Source organism: Neomonachus schauinslandi, chromosome 13 (genome assembly GCF_002201575.2).
Source record: "Neomonachus schauinslandi chromosome 13, ASM220157v2, whole genome shotgun sequence".
NCBI lineage: Eukaryota > Metazoa > Chordata > Mammalia > Carnivora > Phocidae > Neomonachus > Neomonachus schauinslandi.
Genome location: NC_058415.1, coordinates 93410345 through 93431026, shown reverse-complemented (window position 1 = coordinate 93431026; position 20682 = coordinate 93410345). Strand labels below are relative to the sequence as shown.

The 20682-nt window shown below is 51.4% G+C and overlaps 1 protein-coding gene across 2 annotated transcripts in view; it reads right to left on the bottom strand.

Annotated features, from left to right (window-relative positions):
* Nucleotides 1-20682, bottom strand: part of EHMT1 (euchromatic histone lysine methyltransferase 1) — an 89153-nt gene that overhangs the window by 17962 nt on the left and 50509 nt on the right. For both annotated transcript variants that reach the window (XM_021691101.1, XM_044920743.1), the window contains exons 12-18: nucleotides 19707-19933; nucleotides 18778-18951; nucleotides 17484-17566; nucleotides 16249-16355; nucleotides 10603-10725; nucleotides 4180-4281; nucleotides 2421-2525 (exon numbers count right to left, since the gene is read on the bottom strand). In XM_021691101.1, the coding sequence (XP_021546776.1) occupies nucleotides 2421-2525; nucleotides 4180-4281; nucleotides 10603-10725; nucleotides 16249-16355; nucleotides 17484-17566; nucleotides 18778-18951; nucleotides 19707-19933 (921 nt within the window). The remainder of the gene's footprint in view (nucleotides 1-2420; nucleotides 2526-4179; nucleotides 4282-10602; nucleotides 10726-16248; nucleotides 16356-17483; nucleotides 17567-18777; nucleotides 18952-19706; nucleotides 19934-20682) is intronic.

Below are 20682 nucleotides of genomic sequence, written 5' to 3'. Positions count from 1 at the left end.
GGCCCCCCCCCCCCCCCCCCCCCCCCCGAGGACACAGACTAACCGTAAGTGCTGGGGAGGACAGCCTCTCAGGCACAGTCACTCTGGAAGCTGGGCAGCTCCTTCAACAGGTGACCCAGGTTTTATGGGACAGAAATGATAGCAGGGGCCCACACAGACATGTGCGTGCATGTCCACAGCAGCTCTATGTGTGACAGCCAGAACCCAGAAAACCCCCGTGTCCGCGACCAGGTGAAGGACACCTGAGCTGACCTGTCCGCACAACGCAACGCTGACCCCCAGGCTGATGTTGCCTGGGCAACGGTCACACTGCGGGTCCGCCTACGGAAAGCCAAACTCACAAACTCGGTGACAGAAAGCGGAGCAGATGGTGGCTGGCTACGAAGCGGCAGGAGGAAACTTCTGGGAGCGTCGTGCACAGTCCTGACTGCAGTGACGGTTTCTGGGGTTAACTCTCATCCAACTGGACACCTTTTTTTTTTTTTTTTTTTTTTTAAAGATTTTATTTATTTATTTGAGAGAGAGAATGAGAGACAGAGAGCATGAGAGTCAGAGGGAGAAGCAGACTCCCTGCCGAGCAGGGAGCCCGATGCGGGACTCGATCCCGGGACTCCAGGATCATGACCTGAGCTGAAGGCAGTCGCTTAACCAACTGAGCCACCCAGGCGCCCCCAACTGGACACCTTAAATGGTGCACCATCTACACACCAATAAAACTGCTAGGATTAAATAACAGCGCTGCTTTGTCACATGAGCAACACACACGCAGTTTAGTCCACCCTCCTGCTCCCCGAGGACCGCCACCAGCGGCGGCGCTGACACCTACCGGACCCTGTGAGGCCGTCTGCTGCCTTGCACCCACACGCTCTTGATACCCTGCCCAGCGAGGACACATAGCTGCAGCTGCTCCCAGCACCCCGTGCTTGAAGGGGGCTGCTCACGATGTGCCACAAAGCGTCCACAGGGCAGATTCTGACTGCCCTCTGCTGCAGCCACGCTGGACCTCATCACACCCCTTCCCGCTACCCTCATCCAAACTGCCCTGCGCCTCCCAGCCCCCGGGGCCCTGCAGGCAGCACCACTGTACTGACCCCAGCTCTGAGGACATTCACGGAAACACCCCACAGCTGAGCCACGTGCTGCAGGCCCAGATGCTGGCCTCTGTGCGGATGTTCCTGGTTTCAGGGCAGGGCAGGACCTGCTCACAGACGTGGGGAAGGGTCCCAATGCCGAGCAGCCACGATGAGTGACCAGGTGGTGCTCACTGCTCCCATCCCTTCTTTAAGCAGGGATCTGGAGAGCCCTGTCCCGCTCAGGGCTCAGAAGCAAAAGACACCACCTGGCTCCCTACCTTGGGCACTCGGGCTCCACGCTGACACGCACCCTACTGAATGGTGTGCTTGCTTGGAGAAATCATGTCTTACTGTTAACTGCTTTCTTATTTCATTATCAATTTAATGAGTTTGTGCTACATTTTCCATTTATGGCTTTTGGTGACTCTCTGTAACAGCTGACACAACTCTGCAGGGCACTGTGTCTGTCCGCCCTGGGACCCCTGTCCCTCTGGATTGTTCCCGAGCGGGTACCCAAAGAACTTTCCAGAAATGCCCTTTTAAATTAACTAGAGAGGCGCCTGGGTGGTCCAGTCAGTTAAGCGTCTACCTTCGGATCAGGTCATGATCCCAGGGTCCTGGGATGGAGCCCCGCATCGGGCTCCCTGCTCAGCAGGAAGGCTGCTTCTCCCTCTGTGTCCCCGCTCGCTCGTGATCCCTGTCACTATCTCGGTCTCTCTCTCTCAAATAAATAAATCTTTAAAAAAATATTAAAATATATAAATTAACTAGAATCACCTGCTGTCTGATATACGGGCTGGAGGATTACTCCCAAAAGCACTGGCAAGTTTTCTGACCTTGGCCCCAGAACCCTGTTTTCTGAAAACAAGTATGCCCCATAAAACTAGCCATCAACACAAGCACCTTAGCTCTCATGACCTGAGCACACGGTGGCTCCCTTTCTCTCCTTCCTAGACAGCAGCGAGTACAAGTTAGTGCTCCCATGCTGCCGGCCCAGGTGTGGGGTGTGCCCTGGGCTCCGTGGTCCTGATCATAGACACGGGAGTCATTGATGCAGTCACAGTCCGGGTTCGCCTCTAAAAAGGCAGGTACTATCCACAGGGCCGATCTCAGGAATCTCTGCTCCTCAATCTACACCCAGCAATTGGCCAACACACAAAACAATCCCAGGAAACCACAGTGGGTTCAGGGGCCACTGAAAACCTGGGAAAAAAGGGCACAGCCACAGTCAGGCTTCCAAGAACAAGAACGTTCAGCTGCCAGCTCTGTACACCCCAGTCCCTCTGTCCTCCTCCAGGACCCGCTACCCTGAGGGGTGCTCAGCACCAGCGACAGCCAGAGACTCACGTTATCCCGGATGTTGATGTCGGAACCCTTGGACAGCAGTAGCTTCACGAGCTCCACATGCTTATACTCAGTGGCCCAAATCATGGGCGTCCAGCCGCCGTCATCCTAATTAAAAAAAAAAAAAAAACACAACACAACACACACACACAAGAAAAAAACAACAACAAAATCCATTACAGCTCTACAGACAAGTAACATGAAGCACAATCTCACCCAGGATCTGTAAGACAACTCCACAAGACAGGAGCCAGTCCAAGTCCCCATTTTGTGCATGAGGAAACCTAGGCTCGGGGTGTAGCCCCAGGGGTCTCAGTGAGTACAGGACGGAGCCAGAACCTCTGCTCTGAGGGGGACGGATGGATCTGCCAGGAGACCTCACCCCAGGGCAGCCTGGTGGGCAGTCACCGCCAGGACAACACTCAACACACCTGAGTGCACCTGCTTGGACCACGTAAGGACCAAGAAATGCTGACCAGACCGTCCCTCCCAGACCAGCAGTCCGGCTGGTGGGTAGCCAGACCCCAAGCACGAAGCAGGGGCAGCTGCTAACAACTGCAGACAGACAGATATCCCAGCCCAGAGACTGATGGAGGCTGTGCCCAGTTCCCACTTCTTCCTAAAGGATAGGAGGCAGAAAGCCTGCCCCGGCCGACCCCACATTAGGATCCGTCATGGTTCTGATGAGTTGGCTTTCTACCATCCACAAACCTAGGCCTCTCTCCTTACTCAGTGGTGGTGGGTAGTTTTATTTAAAACAGAAAAAGGCAACTCTTCAGGAAATGAGTATCACGTTAACCAACTCATGGTCTGGTGGCAGAAAGCTCAACCCTCCATAACACCTCCCCAATAGCTTCCTGCACCCGCCCCTCAGCTGCCACATCTCTCTGGGAGACAATGTAGTCAGGCCATCCCTGTAGGCTGGCTGTGCGCACCACCTGGGCCCTGGGGGCAGAGCAGGGACAAGCACGCCTCAGGGAGCGGAGCCCAGCCCAGCCCAGCCCAGCCCAGCCCAGCCCAGCCCAGCCCAGGGGAAGAAACATACAAAACCGAACCAAGTGGGAGACAGAAAATGAAACACGGGAGGGGTCCAGCCCATGGACCCTGTGAGAGCAAGAGGTGGGCCAGGCGGCACAAGGCAGGGAGCTGTATTTCTGGGCCACCGGGGAGGGTCTCTGTCAGGGTGGCTTGTAGAGTGCTGGGTTGGAGGCAATGGCTGGACGAAAAGACGGGGCAGAGCCTGTGAGCCAAGACAGCCTTTCCAGGGCCCAGAGTCACATGGGAGGGGAGGGGTCTGGGTCTCAGCGAGTGGGAGGGAAGCGTGCTCACTTGCTCTCCCGAGTCACTTACTAGATGCACATGGGACCTCCTCGTGCCAGGGCCTACATGCCACACAAAGACCCTGCCCTGGAACCCTGACAGCCACTGGGAGGGAAGATGGGGTACCACAGGAGGGAGGGCACCTGGCACACAGGTCAGGGACCCCACTCAGGTGGTGACATGTGCCCCGAGGCCAGGAGGCTGGGGCAGCCCAGGCAGGCGCCGTGGGAGAAGTCTCCGGCCGGGCAGCAGGGTAGAGGCCGTCACAGGTGTGGGCTTTTAGAGGGGCCAGTGTTCAGCCAGGGTGGGTGAGGCCAGGCCTTCCAAGGCCTTGCAAGGGGGGCTGCGGAGAATGGGCTGGGGCCAGGACTGCTACAAAGGAGAACAGGGTCACTGACCAGCCAGCCAGGTGAGTGTCCGTAAGTGCAGGGTGTGGCTTTACCTGACAGTTGACGTCCATCTGTCCATTTGAAAGCAGATACTGAACTACATCATAGTGACCCTTCTTGGCAGCGAGGTGCAGACAGGTGGAGCCCTCTGCATCCTGCAACACAATTTCCAGAGAAATCACATGACCTACAGCACGACCCTGAGCACATGACCACGTGAACGTTCGCTCCCCACGAGGGAGGTTCCTTTGAGAAGGAGAAGGAACCCAGGCAGAGAAAGGCAGAGTTATTTTCAGAGGTCCTACAACTGGGGTCCAAGCCCCGTCCGCCGGGCTCCAGACTCCAAGCTCCTGACACCAACGGGGCCTCAGGTGGCAAGGAGTCTTCAAGTTTTAAGACACACCTGCACGTACATCATGTCAACCGCCTATCCCTTCCTTTCTCCCACGGTCCAGACAGGCCGAGGTAGGCCCCGGGCTCCTCAATGGGGCCAGGTGCTGTGCCCTGTCCCTCCGTTCCAGTGTGGCGCCCAGGACTATGCCAGGCGCCTGCAGCACTCCTCACGTGACAAGAGGGCCACCCATACCCATCGGGACCTCTACAAGACAATGGTGGCCGTTGCACATTTTTAGACGAGTGCTAATAATTCCGTAATCGTTATCCATACGCCACAGAATTAAAAACAATAAATGGCAGAGAAGAGCAGGGGCCCAGAGTGGGGGCATGCTTGCCCTGCAGTCCGACGCACGTCAGGGCGGCTGCCTGCCTGAGTTTGCCTCCTGGGGCTGCAGGCGCATCTCCCCGTTAGCTTTCAGCTCTACTTCCTCAAGCAAGCTAAATCTATCCCACTGACTGAAGGACCTCAAAACAAAACAAAAGCCACCCTCCACTGTGGAAGTCAGACCCAGAAAGCTCCAGGAGAGACTTGGGGGTCCTGGGAGGGCTAGGGGACCATGTGTGCCCCGGTTCACAGGGCCAGGCTCAGGGCCAACCTGAGAGCCTGCATCCTGCACAGATGGGACTCTTCCTGGGCATGTGCCTCAGGGACCTGTGCGGACACACTTCCACCATTTTCTCCTTACAGGGTCTCTCTTTGCCTTCCCCCCTGCTCCTGTCTGTACTGACCATGTTTCCTCAGTCCCTCTTTCTCCCTCCTTCTGACCCTCTAAGCAGTAATCCGAGACTTTCACACACACACCGTTAAAACAGATTTCTTACCAAGCCTGAAGTTAGTAACCCGCTTTTCTCAAGAAAACCCACACACTCAAACCCCATATTACTGGTGTTTAAATTTTTAATTGTATGATAAATACAAAAATGTGTGATTGTTGGTGTAAAGGCTGGCCTTATTTTCAAGTTTCTCAGTTGAATGACTTTGCACTGAGTATCGCAAAACCTCCCCCTGTTCACACATCCCAGAGCTGAACAGGGGCATCTCCTCTTGGGGGCGGGGGCCCGCCACCCAGAGGCAGCGACGCGGGCCATGCTATGGCTCCTCTGAGCAGTCCAACCTTTGAGCGCCACCAAATCCAACGGCTACACGATGGTGTCTCAGGGTGGTTTTCAAAAGGCTGAGCACCTTCCCTGTGTTTGCTGGTTCCTCAGACTTCCCCTTCCGGGGACTGCCTGTTCATTCTTCGCCCATTTTTCTTTTGAGCTCTTTTGTTTGTAGGACTTCCTTATTTTTTGGATATTAATCCTTTGCCAGTATATTGCAATATCTTCTGGCAGCGTGTAGCCTGCCTTTTGTGAACTTTGTGACATTTTGTTGACCAGAATTTCTTAATTCCAATGAACTCGACTTTACCAATCACTTTTGCACTTTTCTGTGTTTTCCTGAAGAAATCTCTCCCTATGCTGGAATCACAAAGATAATCTTCCCTCTTCTAAAAGTTTACTATTGCACGACACATGTTCTCCATCCTTTCTGCTTCCATCTGTTTGTCCATTCAACGTGAGCACCTGTGGAAGCACACAACTGTCTGTGGTGTGCTCAGTCCTCACAGGTGCTGTCCCTATGGACTGGGGGTAGGGGGTGGGGGCTGGGGCTCCTCGTTCCCTCGGCTTCTATCCTCTTTTCCTGCCTGTGGTTCGACAAATACTGCTTACTGCTCCACTTCACTTCCTCCACTAGACTTAAACTGTCCTTAAAGCTGTATTTCTTTTAAATTATTTTCTTTGTACTTCCTCTGGGGGCAATGACATTCCCCTAATCAGTCTACTTGGATTGATGTTTACCGCCTCCCACAACAGAAATAAGACAGCCTGACAACAATAGGATTTCATTCGTGGCTCCTGCCCCATGCTGTTGGGGACACGTTTTACTTCTAAATTGGTATGAACTCCACCCTGTAAAAATATTTCGGCTTTAAACAGCCTTTTGTCTTTTAGGAAATTTAAAGAAAACAATGGTCTTTCCCAGGTGCTATTCCTGGGCAGACTCTCAGGCAGAGTTTCACCCCTGTTCGGGCAAATGTATCAATAAACCCTACCACCTTTTGTTCACTTGAAAGTGTTTTATTCCACAATTATTTTGGGGGGGGGGGGGGGAGACACTTTTACCGGATACAGCCTTCTGGGTTGACAATTTTTTTGTTTTCTTTCCCCATCGTTTCAGATGAGAAGTTGGTGATTTTTTTGTAATGCTGTTTGCCTACATGTCATGTGTCATTCTTTGGCTGCTTCTAAGATTTTCTTTGTTTTCAGTTTTCAACAGTGTGTATTCTTTGTATTTATCTAGTTTGGGGTTGGCTTAGTTTCTTGGATCTACAGATTGTTATCTTACCAAATCTGGGAAGCTTAGGACCACTTTTTTTTCCAATATTTATTTTCTATCAGATTCTTTCTCCCCTGTTTCTGGGAACTCCAATTACACATCAGTTGGAAACTGTCCTAAAAGCTGTCTTTCAGACTAATTTCAATGAGCGGTCTTCAGTTGCAGTGACCATTTTCTTCTATTGTACCCTATCTACAGCTAAGCTCATCCATGAGCCGTCCGTCCGCTTCGACGTCTGCTCCCCTCAAACCACTGGAAGTGCTCCGGTCCTTCGTCTGCAGGTTCCAGGTGCTTCCATGAAGCCCTGCACACTAACCTCTTGCCTCTGCAGTGGTGCTCAGCTTGGGCATGGGCTCCTGTAGCGAGACTGGGTATCCGTGCCTTGGCAGAGAATGGGGTAAATGCGTGGGACTCATACACCCGTCATAATGGAGAAGATTAGTAATAGTTATCTATGGACATTTATAAAACAATTAAAGATTTCCAGATTATAATAAACACCAAAAATAAAGCAAAACACTAAAGCTTGAAAAAATATTCATACCACATATAAATAACTATATACCAAAAAGCGTTCACTTTAAGACAAGCTAAATAAAATAGTAAAAAAGCAAATAAATAACCATTTTTGCATATCAAACTGTTAATATTTTTTAAAAGGTTGTTTTTTTTTTTAAAGATTTTATTTACTTGACATGGGGGGGGCGGTACAGCAGGGGGAGGGGCAGAGGGAGAAGCAGACTCCCTGCTGAGCAGAGAGCCCAACATGGGACTCAATCCCAGGACCCCGGGATCATGACCTGAGCCGAAGGCAGACGCTTCACCGACTGAGCCACCCAGGCGCTCCCGTTAATATTTCTTTAAAAACTTATCATAGTCGCCACTGGTAAGAGCAGATGGAAGTGAGTGCTCAGACACTCTTGGTGTACTTCAGGAAGAGATATAAAAACCCTCAATATTTCAATCTAACAATTCCACACCCAGAAATATGTCCTAAAGAAATCAAATGTGCATAAACTTAGCTAAAAAAATGTTAACTGGAGCAGTGTGTATAATGATAACTGAAAACAGGGGTGCCAGAGTGGCTCAGTCAGTTAAGCGTCCAACTCTCGGTTTCGGCTCAGGTCACATCTCAGGGTCGTGGGATCAAGCCCCACGTTGGGTTCTGCATTCAGCAGGGAGTCTGCTTGAAAGATTCTCTCCCTCTGCCCCTCCCCCTGCCCACATGCTCACACTCTCCCTCTGAAAATAAATAAATAAATCTTAAAAAAATTGAAAACAAAAATATTAAGCAATAAGCAAATTTGACTAAAAGTGATACCACTGCATCATGAAATACAATGCAGCCACCTCAAATAATGTTATAAAACAATGTTTAATAGAAAAACAGTGATAATTTAATGAAAAAAAGGAAGTTGATAAATGACTATCAACAGTGTAAGTTTTTGGGAAGATGTGTATTAATGTGAAAAACTACAGGATAATTTTTCCTATTTTTACTGTAATTTATATATACATACGTATACAACGTAAGATTTGCCATTGTGGCCATTTTCAAGGGTACAATTTGGTGGCAGTGATCCCATTCACACTGCCGTGGGGCCCTCACCACCGACCCTAACCGGAAGCACGGTGCCCACTAAGCAGGGATGCCCACCACGTCCCAGCCCCCATAACCTTTATTTAACCCACTTGCAGCCTCTCAATCTGACGACTCGGAGTCCTCACACGAGTGGACCCTACAGGACGCGTCCTTCTGGGACAGGCTTGTCTCACTCAGCACCTCCCTGTGCTGGGTCTTCCTTCTCGTTTAAGGCTGAGTGATGCCCCGTAATGCACACAGGCCATTTTTTGCTAATCTGTCCTTCTGTGGGTGGACACTTGGGCTGTTTCCACCTTCCTGCTTTGTGGACAAGGCTGCTGAGAACATGGGAGTGTAAATACCCATTCATGCCCCTACCTTCAGTTTCTTCGGGTAAATACCCAGGATTGGAATTGCTGGATCATATGGTAGTTCTAGGTTTAACTTTTTGAGGAACCACCGAACTGTTTTCCACAGAAGCTGCATCATTTCACATTCCCACCAGCAATGCATGAGGGTTCCAATTTCTCTACATCCTTGTTAGCACTTACGTTCCATTTTGAGGTAACTGCTGCCCCAAGGGTAGGTGACATCTCACTGGGGTTTTGATTTGCATTTCCCTGATGACTGGTGATACTGAGCATCTTTTCATGTGCTAATTGGCCATTTATAGATCTTCTCTGGAGAAATGTCTTTTCAAAGTCTTTGCCCACTTTTGAATTGGGTTGGATTTGTGTTACTGAGTGGTAGGAGTTCTTTATATATTCTGGATAGGAATCCCCCATCAGGATTTATGACTGTTTCTGCCATTCCGTGGGTTGTCTCTTCACACTCTTAGTGTCCTCTGACACATTAAAGTTTTTATTTTTGATTAAGTTTACCTATTTTATTATCTGTGCTATTGGTGTTATATCCAAGACATCATTGTCAGACCCAATGAATGTCATGAAGATCTTACTCTATCTTTTCTTCTAATAGATTTATGTTTTTATCTGTTACGTTTAGGTCTTTGATCCATTTTGAGTAAATATCTAAATACGGTGTAAAGTAAGGGCCCAACTGCATTCTTTGACATGTGGAGATCCCATTTTCCCGGCACCATTTGTTAAAAAGACTGCCCTTTCCTCCCACTGAATGATCCTGGCACCCTGCCGAGAACCATTTTAGGTCGGTGAGGGTCCGTTTCTGGGCCCTTCTCTCCCAGGCCCTTCTCTCTTCGTGTCGGCACCGCGCTGTGTTGGTTGCTGTAGCTTTGTAGTAGGTCTGGAAGTCAGGAAGCGTGAGGCCTCCAGCTCTGTCCTTCTGCAAGACTGTTTTGCTCTTCAGGGTCCCTGAGATCCGTATGAATGTCAGGATTGGTTTTTCTCTATCTGTAAAAAATGGCATTGGGATTTTGACAGGGATCGCACTGACTCTGTGGTTCGCCCTGGGTGTCCAGGAGCTTCAACAACGTTCAGTCTTCCAACCCATGCACACGGGACGCGTTTCCACATACTTACGTCTTCTTTCACCTCTTTCAGCAATGTTTTGTGGTTTTCGGTGTACAAGTTTTTTGTCTCCTTGGTTGTTTATTCCTTATACTTTGCTCTTCTTGATGCTATTATAAATGGAGTTCTTAATTTCCTTTTTGGATATTCATCTCAAGTGTACAGAGATACAACTGATGCTTCTGTATTTTGTATCTCACAACTTTTCTGCATGTATTTATCAGTTCTAGATTTTTTTGTGTGGATTCTTTAGGATTTTCTACATATAAAATCATACCGTTTATGAACAGAGCTCATTTTACTTCTTTCCCAATTTGGATGCTTTTTTTGGGGGGGTGGCTAATTGCTCCAAGTGGAAGTCAGAAGAGGGAAAGTGTCCAAAATGGAGGAAGCTAGAGACCTCTGCATGGCAAACTCCTTATTCGCGGCTTTGTCTATTGTGAGGCGCAGGAGATCCAGTGTTCACTAGTATTTTCTCAAATAAACTGGTAACCAAGCAAGGCGACCTAATAACTACTGCCAGACAAAGAAGTGGATGTTTCATGGCTACCAATTCCTAAAGACGTTCCAACAAGGAACTGGCCCCTGCTCATCTTTCTGAAACATTTCTACACACAACAGGAATGCGTACCTTAGGATCCACGAGGGCCCCGGCCTTGATGAGGTACTTCACGGCATCTAAATGGTTATTTTCTGCTGCTTCCATCAGTGGGGTTCTCTGGTCTTCTGAGCAGGTGTCAATATTCGCGCCCGCCTAGTGGAACCGGACAGTTCAGGTGCGTAGAGAGCTCCCACTGCAGCCCCCACCTGGCATTCAGACACTTCAGACACTTGTGAGCTGAAAGATCTCGCGAGTTGTGCTAATATCATTTCTAATGAGTGTAACTGAGTCTTCAGAACTGAAATCAAAGACATGATTGCTCTACTAGCGTCAAACCTTCAGCTCAAGAAGAGCATTTTCTTGACAGAGAATGTTTACAGCACGTTAGTGACAGTACTTTTAGAAATGAGAAGTGATAACCTCCTAAAGCAGGAAAAGGAGGGGGCACCTGGGTGGCTCAGTCAGTTAAGCGTCTGCCTTCCGCTCAGAGTCCCGCATCGGGCTCCTTGCTCAGTGGCGAGTCTGCTTCTCCCTCCGCCTCTCCCCCCATTTGTGTGTGCACGCTCTCTCAAAAATAAATAAAATCTTTTAAAAATAAAATAAAATAAAGCAGGCAAAGAGGGATGTGGAGGTGGCTGCTCAGCAAGGCTGGGCCAGAAGGCGGGCAGTGACCTGGCCTACAGTGACCACAGGGACATCCTGACTCAGTGACCTCTTTCTCTGGCTGTCTTAATGCTTCCCAAAATAAACAGAATAAAAGCTGATTCCCAATATTATGTATTTTGAAGCAATTTCTAATTCTTCCAATAGACTATGTACTTGGAAAACTAATGGTCTAGCAAGTATGCTTAGATAAACTTCAGTGTGTTTGAAACTTAAGAAGAAGGTCCAACTTTGAAATGTGTTGCGTGCTAAAAGCAAACTGGATGTCTCACAATTAAAACCCTTTCCCCGTGGGGGTAAAACCGCCCAATTTCTTAAACTGATGTACCACAAGCTAGTATTTAGTTTATAAAATAAGTATTTATCAGGAAAAGGCTGAGAATAGTATTGTTTTTACTGTTTGTAGTTAAAAACAAAAAGAACAAAATGAGTTAAAAGATTTTTAAATAGATCCAGAGTGGTACACAGGGAAACCAGGGGACTGAGGTGGTTCGGGGGACCCTGAACGTCTTCTGGCAAATTTCAGAGGGCAGGATGGGGCTGGGGACCACAGGCAGAGCTGAAGACCAGGCACTAACAGAAGGTCAGCGGTCAGAGGACCAGGCCCCTGACCTTTACTCAGACCAGGGTCAGACCAGGCCCTGAGGACCCCACGACCGATTCCCAGTGTGCCCATCCGAAATCAGGGGCAACAAGTGACAGAGGCCCTCATAGGGACACACAGACAAACCAGAACTGACACCACAAAAGTTGGCCCAGAAGAAAGTGATCGTCACCAGGAAAAGGTAGGGAAGACTGAGGACAAAGCCAAAGAATCCCTGAGAACCCTGAGCCGGGGGAGAAGACAGAGGAGAGCAAGTCAAACCAGGAGGTCCCCACGTGACTGATGGGATTCCCACCAGAGAGAATGGTGAGAACAGGAAAGTGGGTCTTAAGGGAAAAGTCCCAGTTCGTCCAGCAGGATGGACTTAGTACAGACTCCAGGAAAGACACACCACAGCCCAAGTGCTGGACACCAGGCACCAACCCCCACACGTTCCCCAAAACCTCCCTGTGTGACCGTGCAGAGTGTGCAAGACCCCGTGTGGGTGTGCAAGGTGTGTGCGTGCACCGCGTGAGGTGTATGCAGTCCACGGCAGGTCCTCGAGCTCAGAGGTCCGTGCAACAGGTGTGGCTCTGTCCCTCTCCTCTGGGCTCTGTGACTAACAGAACATACACCTTTCTCTGTTAGGAAACACCTCACAGGCTCCCGACAGACGGCAACCACAGACACAGAACACTCACACAAGGAGGACAAGGCAACGGGGCACCCTAGAGTTGGGGAGCAGAGGGAGGTGACCTGCATCTGGACCCAGGGCAGCTGTCATGAATGACCAGTGGCAGGGATGCTCACACCGCGGATGTCCCCGGGGCTGGCCAAAGGCCGGCATGAACTGCTGGAGCTGGATGTGCTGCATCTGCATCCGAGACCAGCAGAGCACCCTGACCACACAGCCCCTGAGCATGGGGAACGCCGCTCAGTGCCTAAGGAGTACATACTTCCTTCCGTTTAATTTTGTCATTTAAATCCAAACGGCCACGTGTGGCAGCGGGCCAGGGCCCGAACGAAACAAGAGCTGTTTCCAGTGAGGCCTCAGGATGAAAGTTAAACAGGATGGAAAGATCTCAAAACTGCTCTTCACAGGCGCTTCTGGCTGTGAGGGAATGTTCCTCAAACCCCGAGAGCACAGGAACCCAGAAGAGTGCGGGCTAGCAACCCCAGTCAGCAGCTTTAGTGCCGCTTTGGGGCTGGGGAGAGGGTGCAGAGCCAGAGCCTGCCTAGTGGACGGTGTGGGGTGAGAGACAGCCCACCAAAGCTGAACCTCCTAGAAACAACACCCTTGGATTCAGGGAAAACTAGAAAAACCCACCACACCTCTTTCCTGGGGAATCTCAGGAAAGCAGCTCAGGTTCTAAAAGAAGAAAAATACTCATAATCACAGGCTCCCAAGCTCAGGGAGTGAGCAGCCTGGGCCATCAACATCAGGTCAGCACAGAGGGTCACAGAGAACACTAGAAAGGTCTGGTTTCCCCAGTAAGTCACATTTTATTTTGCAACAGTTTAAGACACAGAGAAGCTGCAGAACGGCAAGAGCTCCTGAGTTCTCGGCTTTCCCAGGACGGTGCCTCACACGAGGGCAGGAGGGGCAGGACCAGACCAGAGCACAGGCACACTGCCCCCCACCCCCGTGCTCACAGGCATGAGTAGGGTTTCTGCTCTTGGACTGAAAAGAAGACACACTAGAATTCCTACCGCGTGACTCGATGAGCATAAAGCGGGGAGGCAGACACAGGTAAGCCACATGGTGATCAAACCAGAGAGATGCAGAGACCGAGGCTGTGAGAGCCTGGAGAGCCATCCCCTCCAGGGGGGGTGGGCAGGGCTGTGTCCTGACCTGGGCTGATGTGGGTGCCCTTCACGATTATTTATTAACAGGACGTTCACATGTTAAGAACTTTTCTGTATGCATCTTAGACACACACACACTTTAACGGTGAAAAAAAAAAAAAAAAAAAAAAAAAGGCCAAAGAGAAAACAAGCCCTTTCAAAGCTAACTTCCCAAAAGAAAGCACAGAAGCTGGAAGACAGTGGAATCGTTCCTTAAAACAAAGTGAAAGAAAACAACCAGCAACGTCTCCCAAGAAGCCCCCACACTGGCCGCTGAGATGAGGAGGAGCCTGGGCAGCCCCTCACCCAACGCAGCCCACAGGACCATCAGGGCGACCCTGCCCCACCTCCTGCCTCGCCCCTGTCCTGCAACAGTCCCACACAGCACTGGGCCTCCAGTCCACGCTCGCAAAAGCACAAACCACGTCCATGCCCTCCTCGCAACGGGGACAAGACAGCGGTCCCCCTGGAGTGCTGACCCCCAGCCCTCCCCCCCCTCAGAGCACTAGCACCCATGGTCACTGCTTCGATGACCATGCCCGCTGCCCTTGACCTCTCTCCAATGAGCTCATTCTCCGTCAGATCAGCCACCCACCACAGTCACCGCCAAGAACCATCCCCTGCAGGACTACTCTGAGCAGCCCTCTCGGCTGCCCCCGAGCCCTGCCAGGCTTCTCCTTGAACTCGCACCTGAGGCCTCCATGGGCCTCCCCACCGAAATGGCTCAAGCTCACCAATCCAGTGCAAGGCCTTCTCCCCCCAACTTGGCGTCTGCAGCTCCCTCATCTTGCCTGTCTAAAGACGGAGGACATAACACCTGCACACCAGATCACAGAGTGACCTCTGGAGGCAAGAAAGAAGAGCCTACAGCCTCCACGTGAGTAAAGAGAAAGGAAATGAGATGACTGAAGCAAATATCAACCCAAAAGAAAGCAACAAAGGAGATTAAAAAAAATGTCTGTTTGAAAGGACCAAGAATCAAAACAACAAAATAAAACGTCAGAAATATATTTAAATGACAGAAATTACAGTAAATATTATCTAGACTAAAAGTTCCTATTAAAATACCACGGTCATCAGACCGAGCTTTTAAAAAATCTAGCAACATGCTACTTAACAAGACACATCCAAATCAGAGGCTCTTTGGCACGAGGGGGAGCTAGAAATCTACACTAACAGGTGTGTCTACTGTAAAAGAGACGCACGCACACGTCGACGCGATTGCGAACTGCTCCGCCCACACTGCTGCTTCCATCAGCACCGGTCAGAACAACAAGAAAGCAGGTGAGTGGGGACGCACCAGCAGAAGCTGTGGCGTCAAGACAGAAGACACACACGCGAGGCTGAGGGAGGGGAGCAGCCCCGGCACTCTGGCCGCCGGCACTCTGGCTCCCACAGAGGCGCAAGGAGGAGACAGCCCACATGCGCCCCTCTCCAGCCAGCAGTGTCTGCGGGGCACCCGAAAGGGACAAGGCAGGGACCCCCCACCAGCATTTTAGTACTTCAGATGTGAACAAACAGGAATCATCAGGCATCTGAGGAAAACCTTTAAAAAAGAAAGACCAAAACGAACAGAGCAGCATAAAACTTCAAAATTACTGTAATACCTTCAAAGGAACAAGGGAAGAGCAGAGGTACAAAAAAGGAACTCTCAGGGAGCAAGCAAGGACTCTGGACCTCAAGATGTGACTGCACAGATTAAAATTCCCCAGAGGAGCTGGACGGTGAGGTCAAGAACACCGCCCAGCAAGTGGAACGGGAAATGAAGAGCAGGTGCACGGCAGGAAGCGAAGACCAGAGATGAGTCCATAAGGCCTAACATGAACGGGGGCTCCAGAGGGCAGATGGGAAGGTGGCATCCAGAAACCCCAGAACAAGGGACAGGAATGTCTACACTGAAAGGACACACCAAATGCCCCAAAGGAGTCAAAAGACCACTGCACCGCAGTGGGATTTCAGACCAGTGGACCGAAGGAAATTTCCTGAAGCATCGGAGATAAAGGATCAGACTGAAAACGTGGTCTCCAGCAGACAGGGGACCCAACACAGGGCCAGGGTCAGGGAAGGGGTGGCCCAGAGAAAGAGGACATGGGAGCAAGCAACAGGGCTTCCAGGTGACACAGAGACAAGAGGCGGTCTGTTCGGAGGGTTAGGGATGAATCAGCAGGAGGCCAAGAGATGACAGGAGCACTTGACAATTACGGCTCTTGTATGCGCCACGGCCCACAAGGGCTCCCACTGATCTCAGCAACATGGGGACATGATCAAATGGGGAGGACTGGGGTGGGGTGGGGGGGTGGTATGTGAGCCAGGGCCAAGCCTTTCCACGCTCCAAAGTGAGTAACGAATACTGAAACCTGAATGTAGAACGGGAACAAAGACGACAAGTCTAGAAAGAGCCAGAGAAGCGGCTGGTGGACTGACATCAGGGCCAGGACTCGGGGGACAGAAACGCTGGTTTTCTCTTGGAGCCAGGAAGTGCTGCAGGACTTTCTAGCTCTCTAAACTATGAATCCCATTTTATTTCACTCAACAAACACAGGAGGGAGTGGGTGGAGGGCTCTGTGGGGAGCCGTGCGTCCGACCTGAATCAGCATGTGGCAGATGTCCACGTGGCCGGCCTCCGCGGCGGCGTGCAGCGGGGAGCGCTTGCTCTGGTGTTCCATCTTGAAGTTGGGGTCGATCCCGTCAACTGTCAACAAAAAGGTTTCACCGATTATCTCGGAAGCAGCCTCTGGTTCCCACCACTTTAGGGTGGTCACAAAGGCTGATAAAAGCACATGTGGACGACCACCGAGAACCAGCATCACACAACACCATCCCGAGTCTAGGTTAACAGTGAAGCCAGGCTCCAAACACGCTGGAAGATTCAAAAGAAGTACGCTAGTTTCACACAAAATTCACCATGTGGGTCTATTGCCAGGAACCACCTAACAACATGAATCCCTTCACTCACTGCCCTTGTCTAACTCAAGGGCTCCCAGAGTTTCTCTGGGGTTCCTTCTGTATTTTCAAGCACTCCTGCTCTCAGCCTTCCCTCCAGGCCGGGGGCACCTGCTAAGCTCAAGGACAACAGGCCCACTGGGCAGCCTCACACACACGTGACCTGGTGCACATGATCCCAGCAGGCCTGACGCGGACTATCGGCTGATAGACTGGCCACAGAGCAGCCAGGCAACCTCAGCACCCCACCAAGCCTAGGCGGAAGACGACTAAAACCGCCATTTTGGTCAACATTAAATAACTTACATTTTTGGAATAAATCGTTGAGTTTCTTCTTTGACTGTCAAGTGAAAGGATTTTTAATCACTCTTTTGAACCCAGAGAAACAAAGCCTCAAGCTGCGAGCTCAGAATCGAATTACTGCCCCTCCCTTGGCCGGAGCAGAGCTGGGAAGGGTCTGAAAGCACCGGCAGGCGCGTCAGCCCTGAGACGCACGCACAGACGTCAGTGCACAGCGTCTTGATCTGCCCACAGCTGGCTTCCACGAGCACAGGCCTGGCACCTGCCCTCCTGCCAGCAGCGCCCAGGCGGCCCCAGCTCACTCATCTTCCTTTTTCTGAAGCTACATCTTCTCTTAATCATACACCTAATTCCTCTTTTAAAATGAGAGATTCACAGAAAATATTTCTATTATCACGAATAACAGAATATGAACATCACGCACAGGATGAACACCACTGGGCCCAGGTCAGAGAAATGAGAGACAGATAATGAAAAAAAATGAGACCCAGCTCCTAAGAAAAGGTAACAAACTACTACTGGCCCCTGGGGCCCCAGGGACAGGCAGCAAGCCCCAGCGGACGTGACGGCTGCTTACCCAGCATGAGCAGCACCTTCTGCAGCTCTCCTTGCCTGGCGGAGAAGTACAGCTGCTTCGGATGGAAGCGAAGCTTCTTGGGTCTGCGGGGAAAGCACGGACAGCTGTGACCACCAGGTGGCCCCACCGGGCTCCCAGCCCACGGGCCACGGCCGCAGATGCACAGAAGCACGCGGCAGGATGGGAAGGCCTGCGAAGTCTACCTGCTGATGCCTCAGGGTCAGGGGCACCAAACTCACCAGGCTCAGGCATCCCACAGGAAAACAACAACAAAAACGAGCAACTACCTTCTTCATCCACAGCAGGAGAATGGTTCCTGAGGCTTCTGTGTACTGTGACAACAGAGCGAACCATCTTTGCAGCATGGGGTCCAGGGAGGCCCTGAGGTGGCAGGGGCAGTGTGGTCACCCCTGGCCCAGCCCGCCCCCTTCAGCAGTATGCGGTCTGGGCCTGGTGAGCGGGGCAGGGGGACCCTCAGTCACCCTAACATCAGGGCCACAGATGAGGCTGGAGACTGACAGAGGGAAACTATGGGGGACTGGGCAGCGTGTCCTAACACCTGAGCCTCCCCTAATCGAGAGCACCATGACATACGCCCCTTCCGGCAGAGAGGCGTGCTGTCCCAAGGGAGGGCATGTGGCCTGGCCCGAGGCCCTGGTGAACTAGGCCAGTGGGCTTCCCTGGGAGAGGATACCTGCCTGGCTCACAGGTCACAGACTCGGGGCCCTAATGCAGGGCTGCACTATCTGAGAGTTGGCACGTGAGCCTAAACAGCCACTTGATCCAACCCTTCATTTCACAGATGAGGAATGAGCCAAGTGGCATTTGCTCTTATGTCCTGAAGTCAACACCAGGGGGTCAACAATATCCAAGGGAAATGTTTGTAAAAGCCTCACAAGGACTGTCCTCACTTACGACTTCAAAGAAGTCATCTTTTGCTTAGTGTAATGGACAACTTGCAATAATTTCCTGAAACAGTGTAAAAATACGTGAATTGTCCTGATGAAACCATTTATCAAAAAGCTGAAGAACGTAACAGTGACCTCCTTGGGAATGCACCGTGACCCCGTGGGGGAGCCCAGTGACCCTCAGGGGGTGCCGCACGGGGTGCAGACTCTTAGGAAGTGCGACCATGGCGGCATTGGAAGCACTGGGGGGTTTCCAGACGCACGGGCGCAAACGGCCCAGTGGCTGACACGGAGGGAAGAGAAATCTGCAGGAAGGAATGTCCAGATGGGCAGATGTCAGTGGGTCAGGCCCTGAGCCATGTCTGAAAACGCAGACTGGTTCTTACTTTTCCGAGTCCAGAGCGATCAGAGCACTTTCCAAGGTCTCCTTCCCTGGTCCCTGGGAAAGGCCGGGGGCCGGCTTCACCAGCCCGGCAGGCCCCGTGAGGTCGAAGCCCTCGGCTGCCTGGGGGGCTGTGCCCTGCGGCTTGCCGTCCTCCAAGAGCGGTGGTCCAGCAGTGCTTCAGGGGTAGGAAACAAATGATATGCTGAATTGTAGACACGTGAAAAACTCCACTTCTTGTGGAGACCAATGAAAACACAGAACATGATTCACTTGGACCCTTCCAGCTGAGCGTGAAAACAGCTCCAGGCTCGCTCTCTGTTCATTCCTTGGATCAAAGTCCAGTTCAGGGCAAATTCCCAGGAAGAAAGTGACATTCAAAGCAAAAGGGCAACTTTTCCAGGGTTTCCAGGACCACGTTCAAGTTTGCTTTTGTGAATGAACTTCCCAGCTGGAGCTATCAAACCCACTGCTCTTGCCAGTGGGAGGAAATCCTCCCGGAAACCTGATTCAAGGCATGTTACATTCATTTATAGATTAGCAGGGTTAATACAGAACAAGAAGGATTCGGCCTCCTCCCAATATTCAGTTTGATACGTCTACAATTCAAGGCTCTTTTCAACAGCCTTCGATGAAGTATTACTTTTCTATCAGTGGGATATTTATTACGTTATATATTCCCAATATGAACCCTTCCCTTAACAAAATTCTTTTTTCGTTTAGCCAGGGCCTTCAAAACATGACTGACTGCACAAGCTAGAGCTAATGTTTCGTATTATACTCGCATGCAACAGATGCACGGCTGTGTGGGGGCACAGACGTGCAGACACTCTCGCAGGCGCAGGGGACACGTGCACACACACATGCAGGGGTCAGCACTCAGAGACACACGGCTCTCCAGGGGAGCTGACCGAGGCTGCACTGGGCGCATACCTGCCCGTGGTCGTGTCAGCCCTGCCCTCCACCAAGGAGCTCTTGTCCTGCCCGGGGGCCAGCGTCACGGTGGAGGTCGTGTCCGCTTTTGCGATGGTCACCTCTTTGGCCTTGGAGATCTCCTCCCCACAGTGGGGACAGTAGCTGGCATTATTGACTCGAGAGGCACAGTCTTTGTGAAAGCGGTGAGAGATGCTGCTCTCAGGCTGACACTCCATAAAATTACCCTGAAAACGGGAAGACTAGAAATCACTGTTTAAAATTACGGCTAACATGCATGAAAGTAAACAAAGTGCTACTGAACCTGCCTGTGAGGGTGGTGTGGGGGCCGGGGGCCCAGAGGCCAGTCGGGGCTCCCAGTCCCTGGCTAGGTAAGCAGGAGACCCATGTCCTATGTCTGTGGTGTGTCCACACGTGCCCCTGCTTTGTTTTTTGTTTTTGTTTTTTGAAGATTTATTTATTTGAGAGAGAGAGAGCAAGAGCAGGAGGGTCAGAGGGAGAGGGAGAGACTCTCAAGCAGAATCCACGCCGAGTGCGGAGCCTGACTGGGGTTCAATCCCACAACCCTGAGATCGTGACCTGAGCTGAAGCCACGAGGCAAATGCTTAACTGACTGAGCCACCCAGACGACCCCCACCCTGCTCCACCGCTGCTCTAGAGAGAGTGAGCAAAGTGGGGAGAAGCCACGTGACTGCCCCCCACACCCCAGGAGGCCAAGGCCTCACTCTCCGGCTGTTCTAACCCGAGAAGAGACTGCACAGAAAACCAGGTCCCAAGAAGGACCCCCAGAGGACAATCCAGGAAAGAGAAACTCGGAACAGAAAGGGGGGACAGTGTTCCGCAGGGGTGACCCAGCATCGCCAGGGGGCACTTCAGGCAAACCCGATGGCCTCAAAAAAGGACCAAGGACGTAAACCCCCAGCACGACGGGAAGCACTGAGAGTAGCGCGCCCTTGCTGGGAGCTAAGGGTCACTG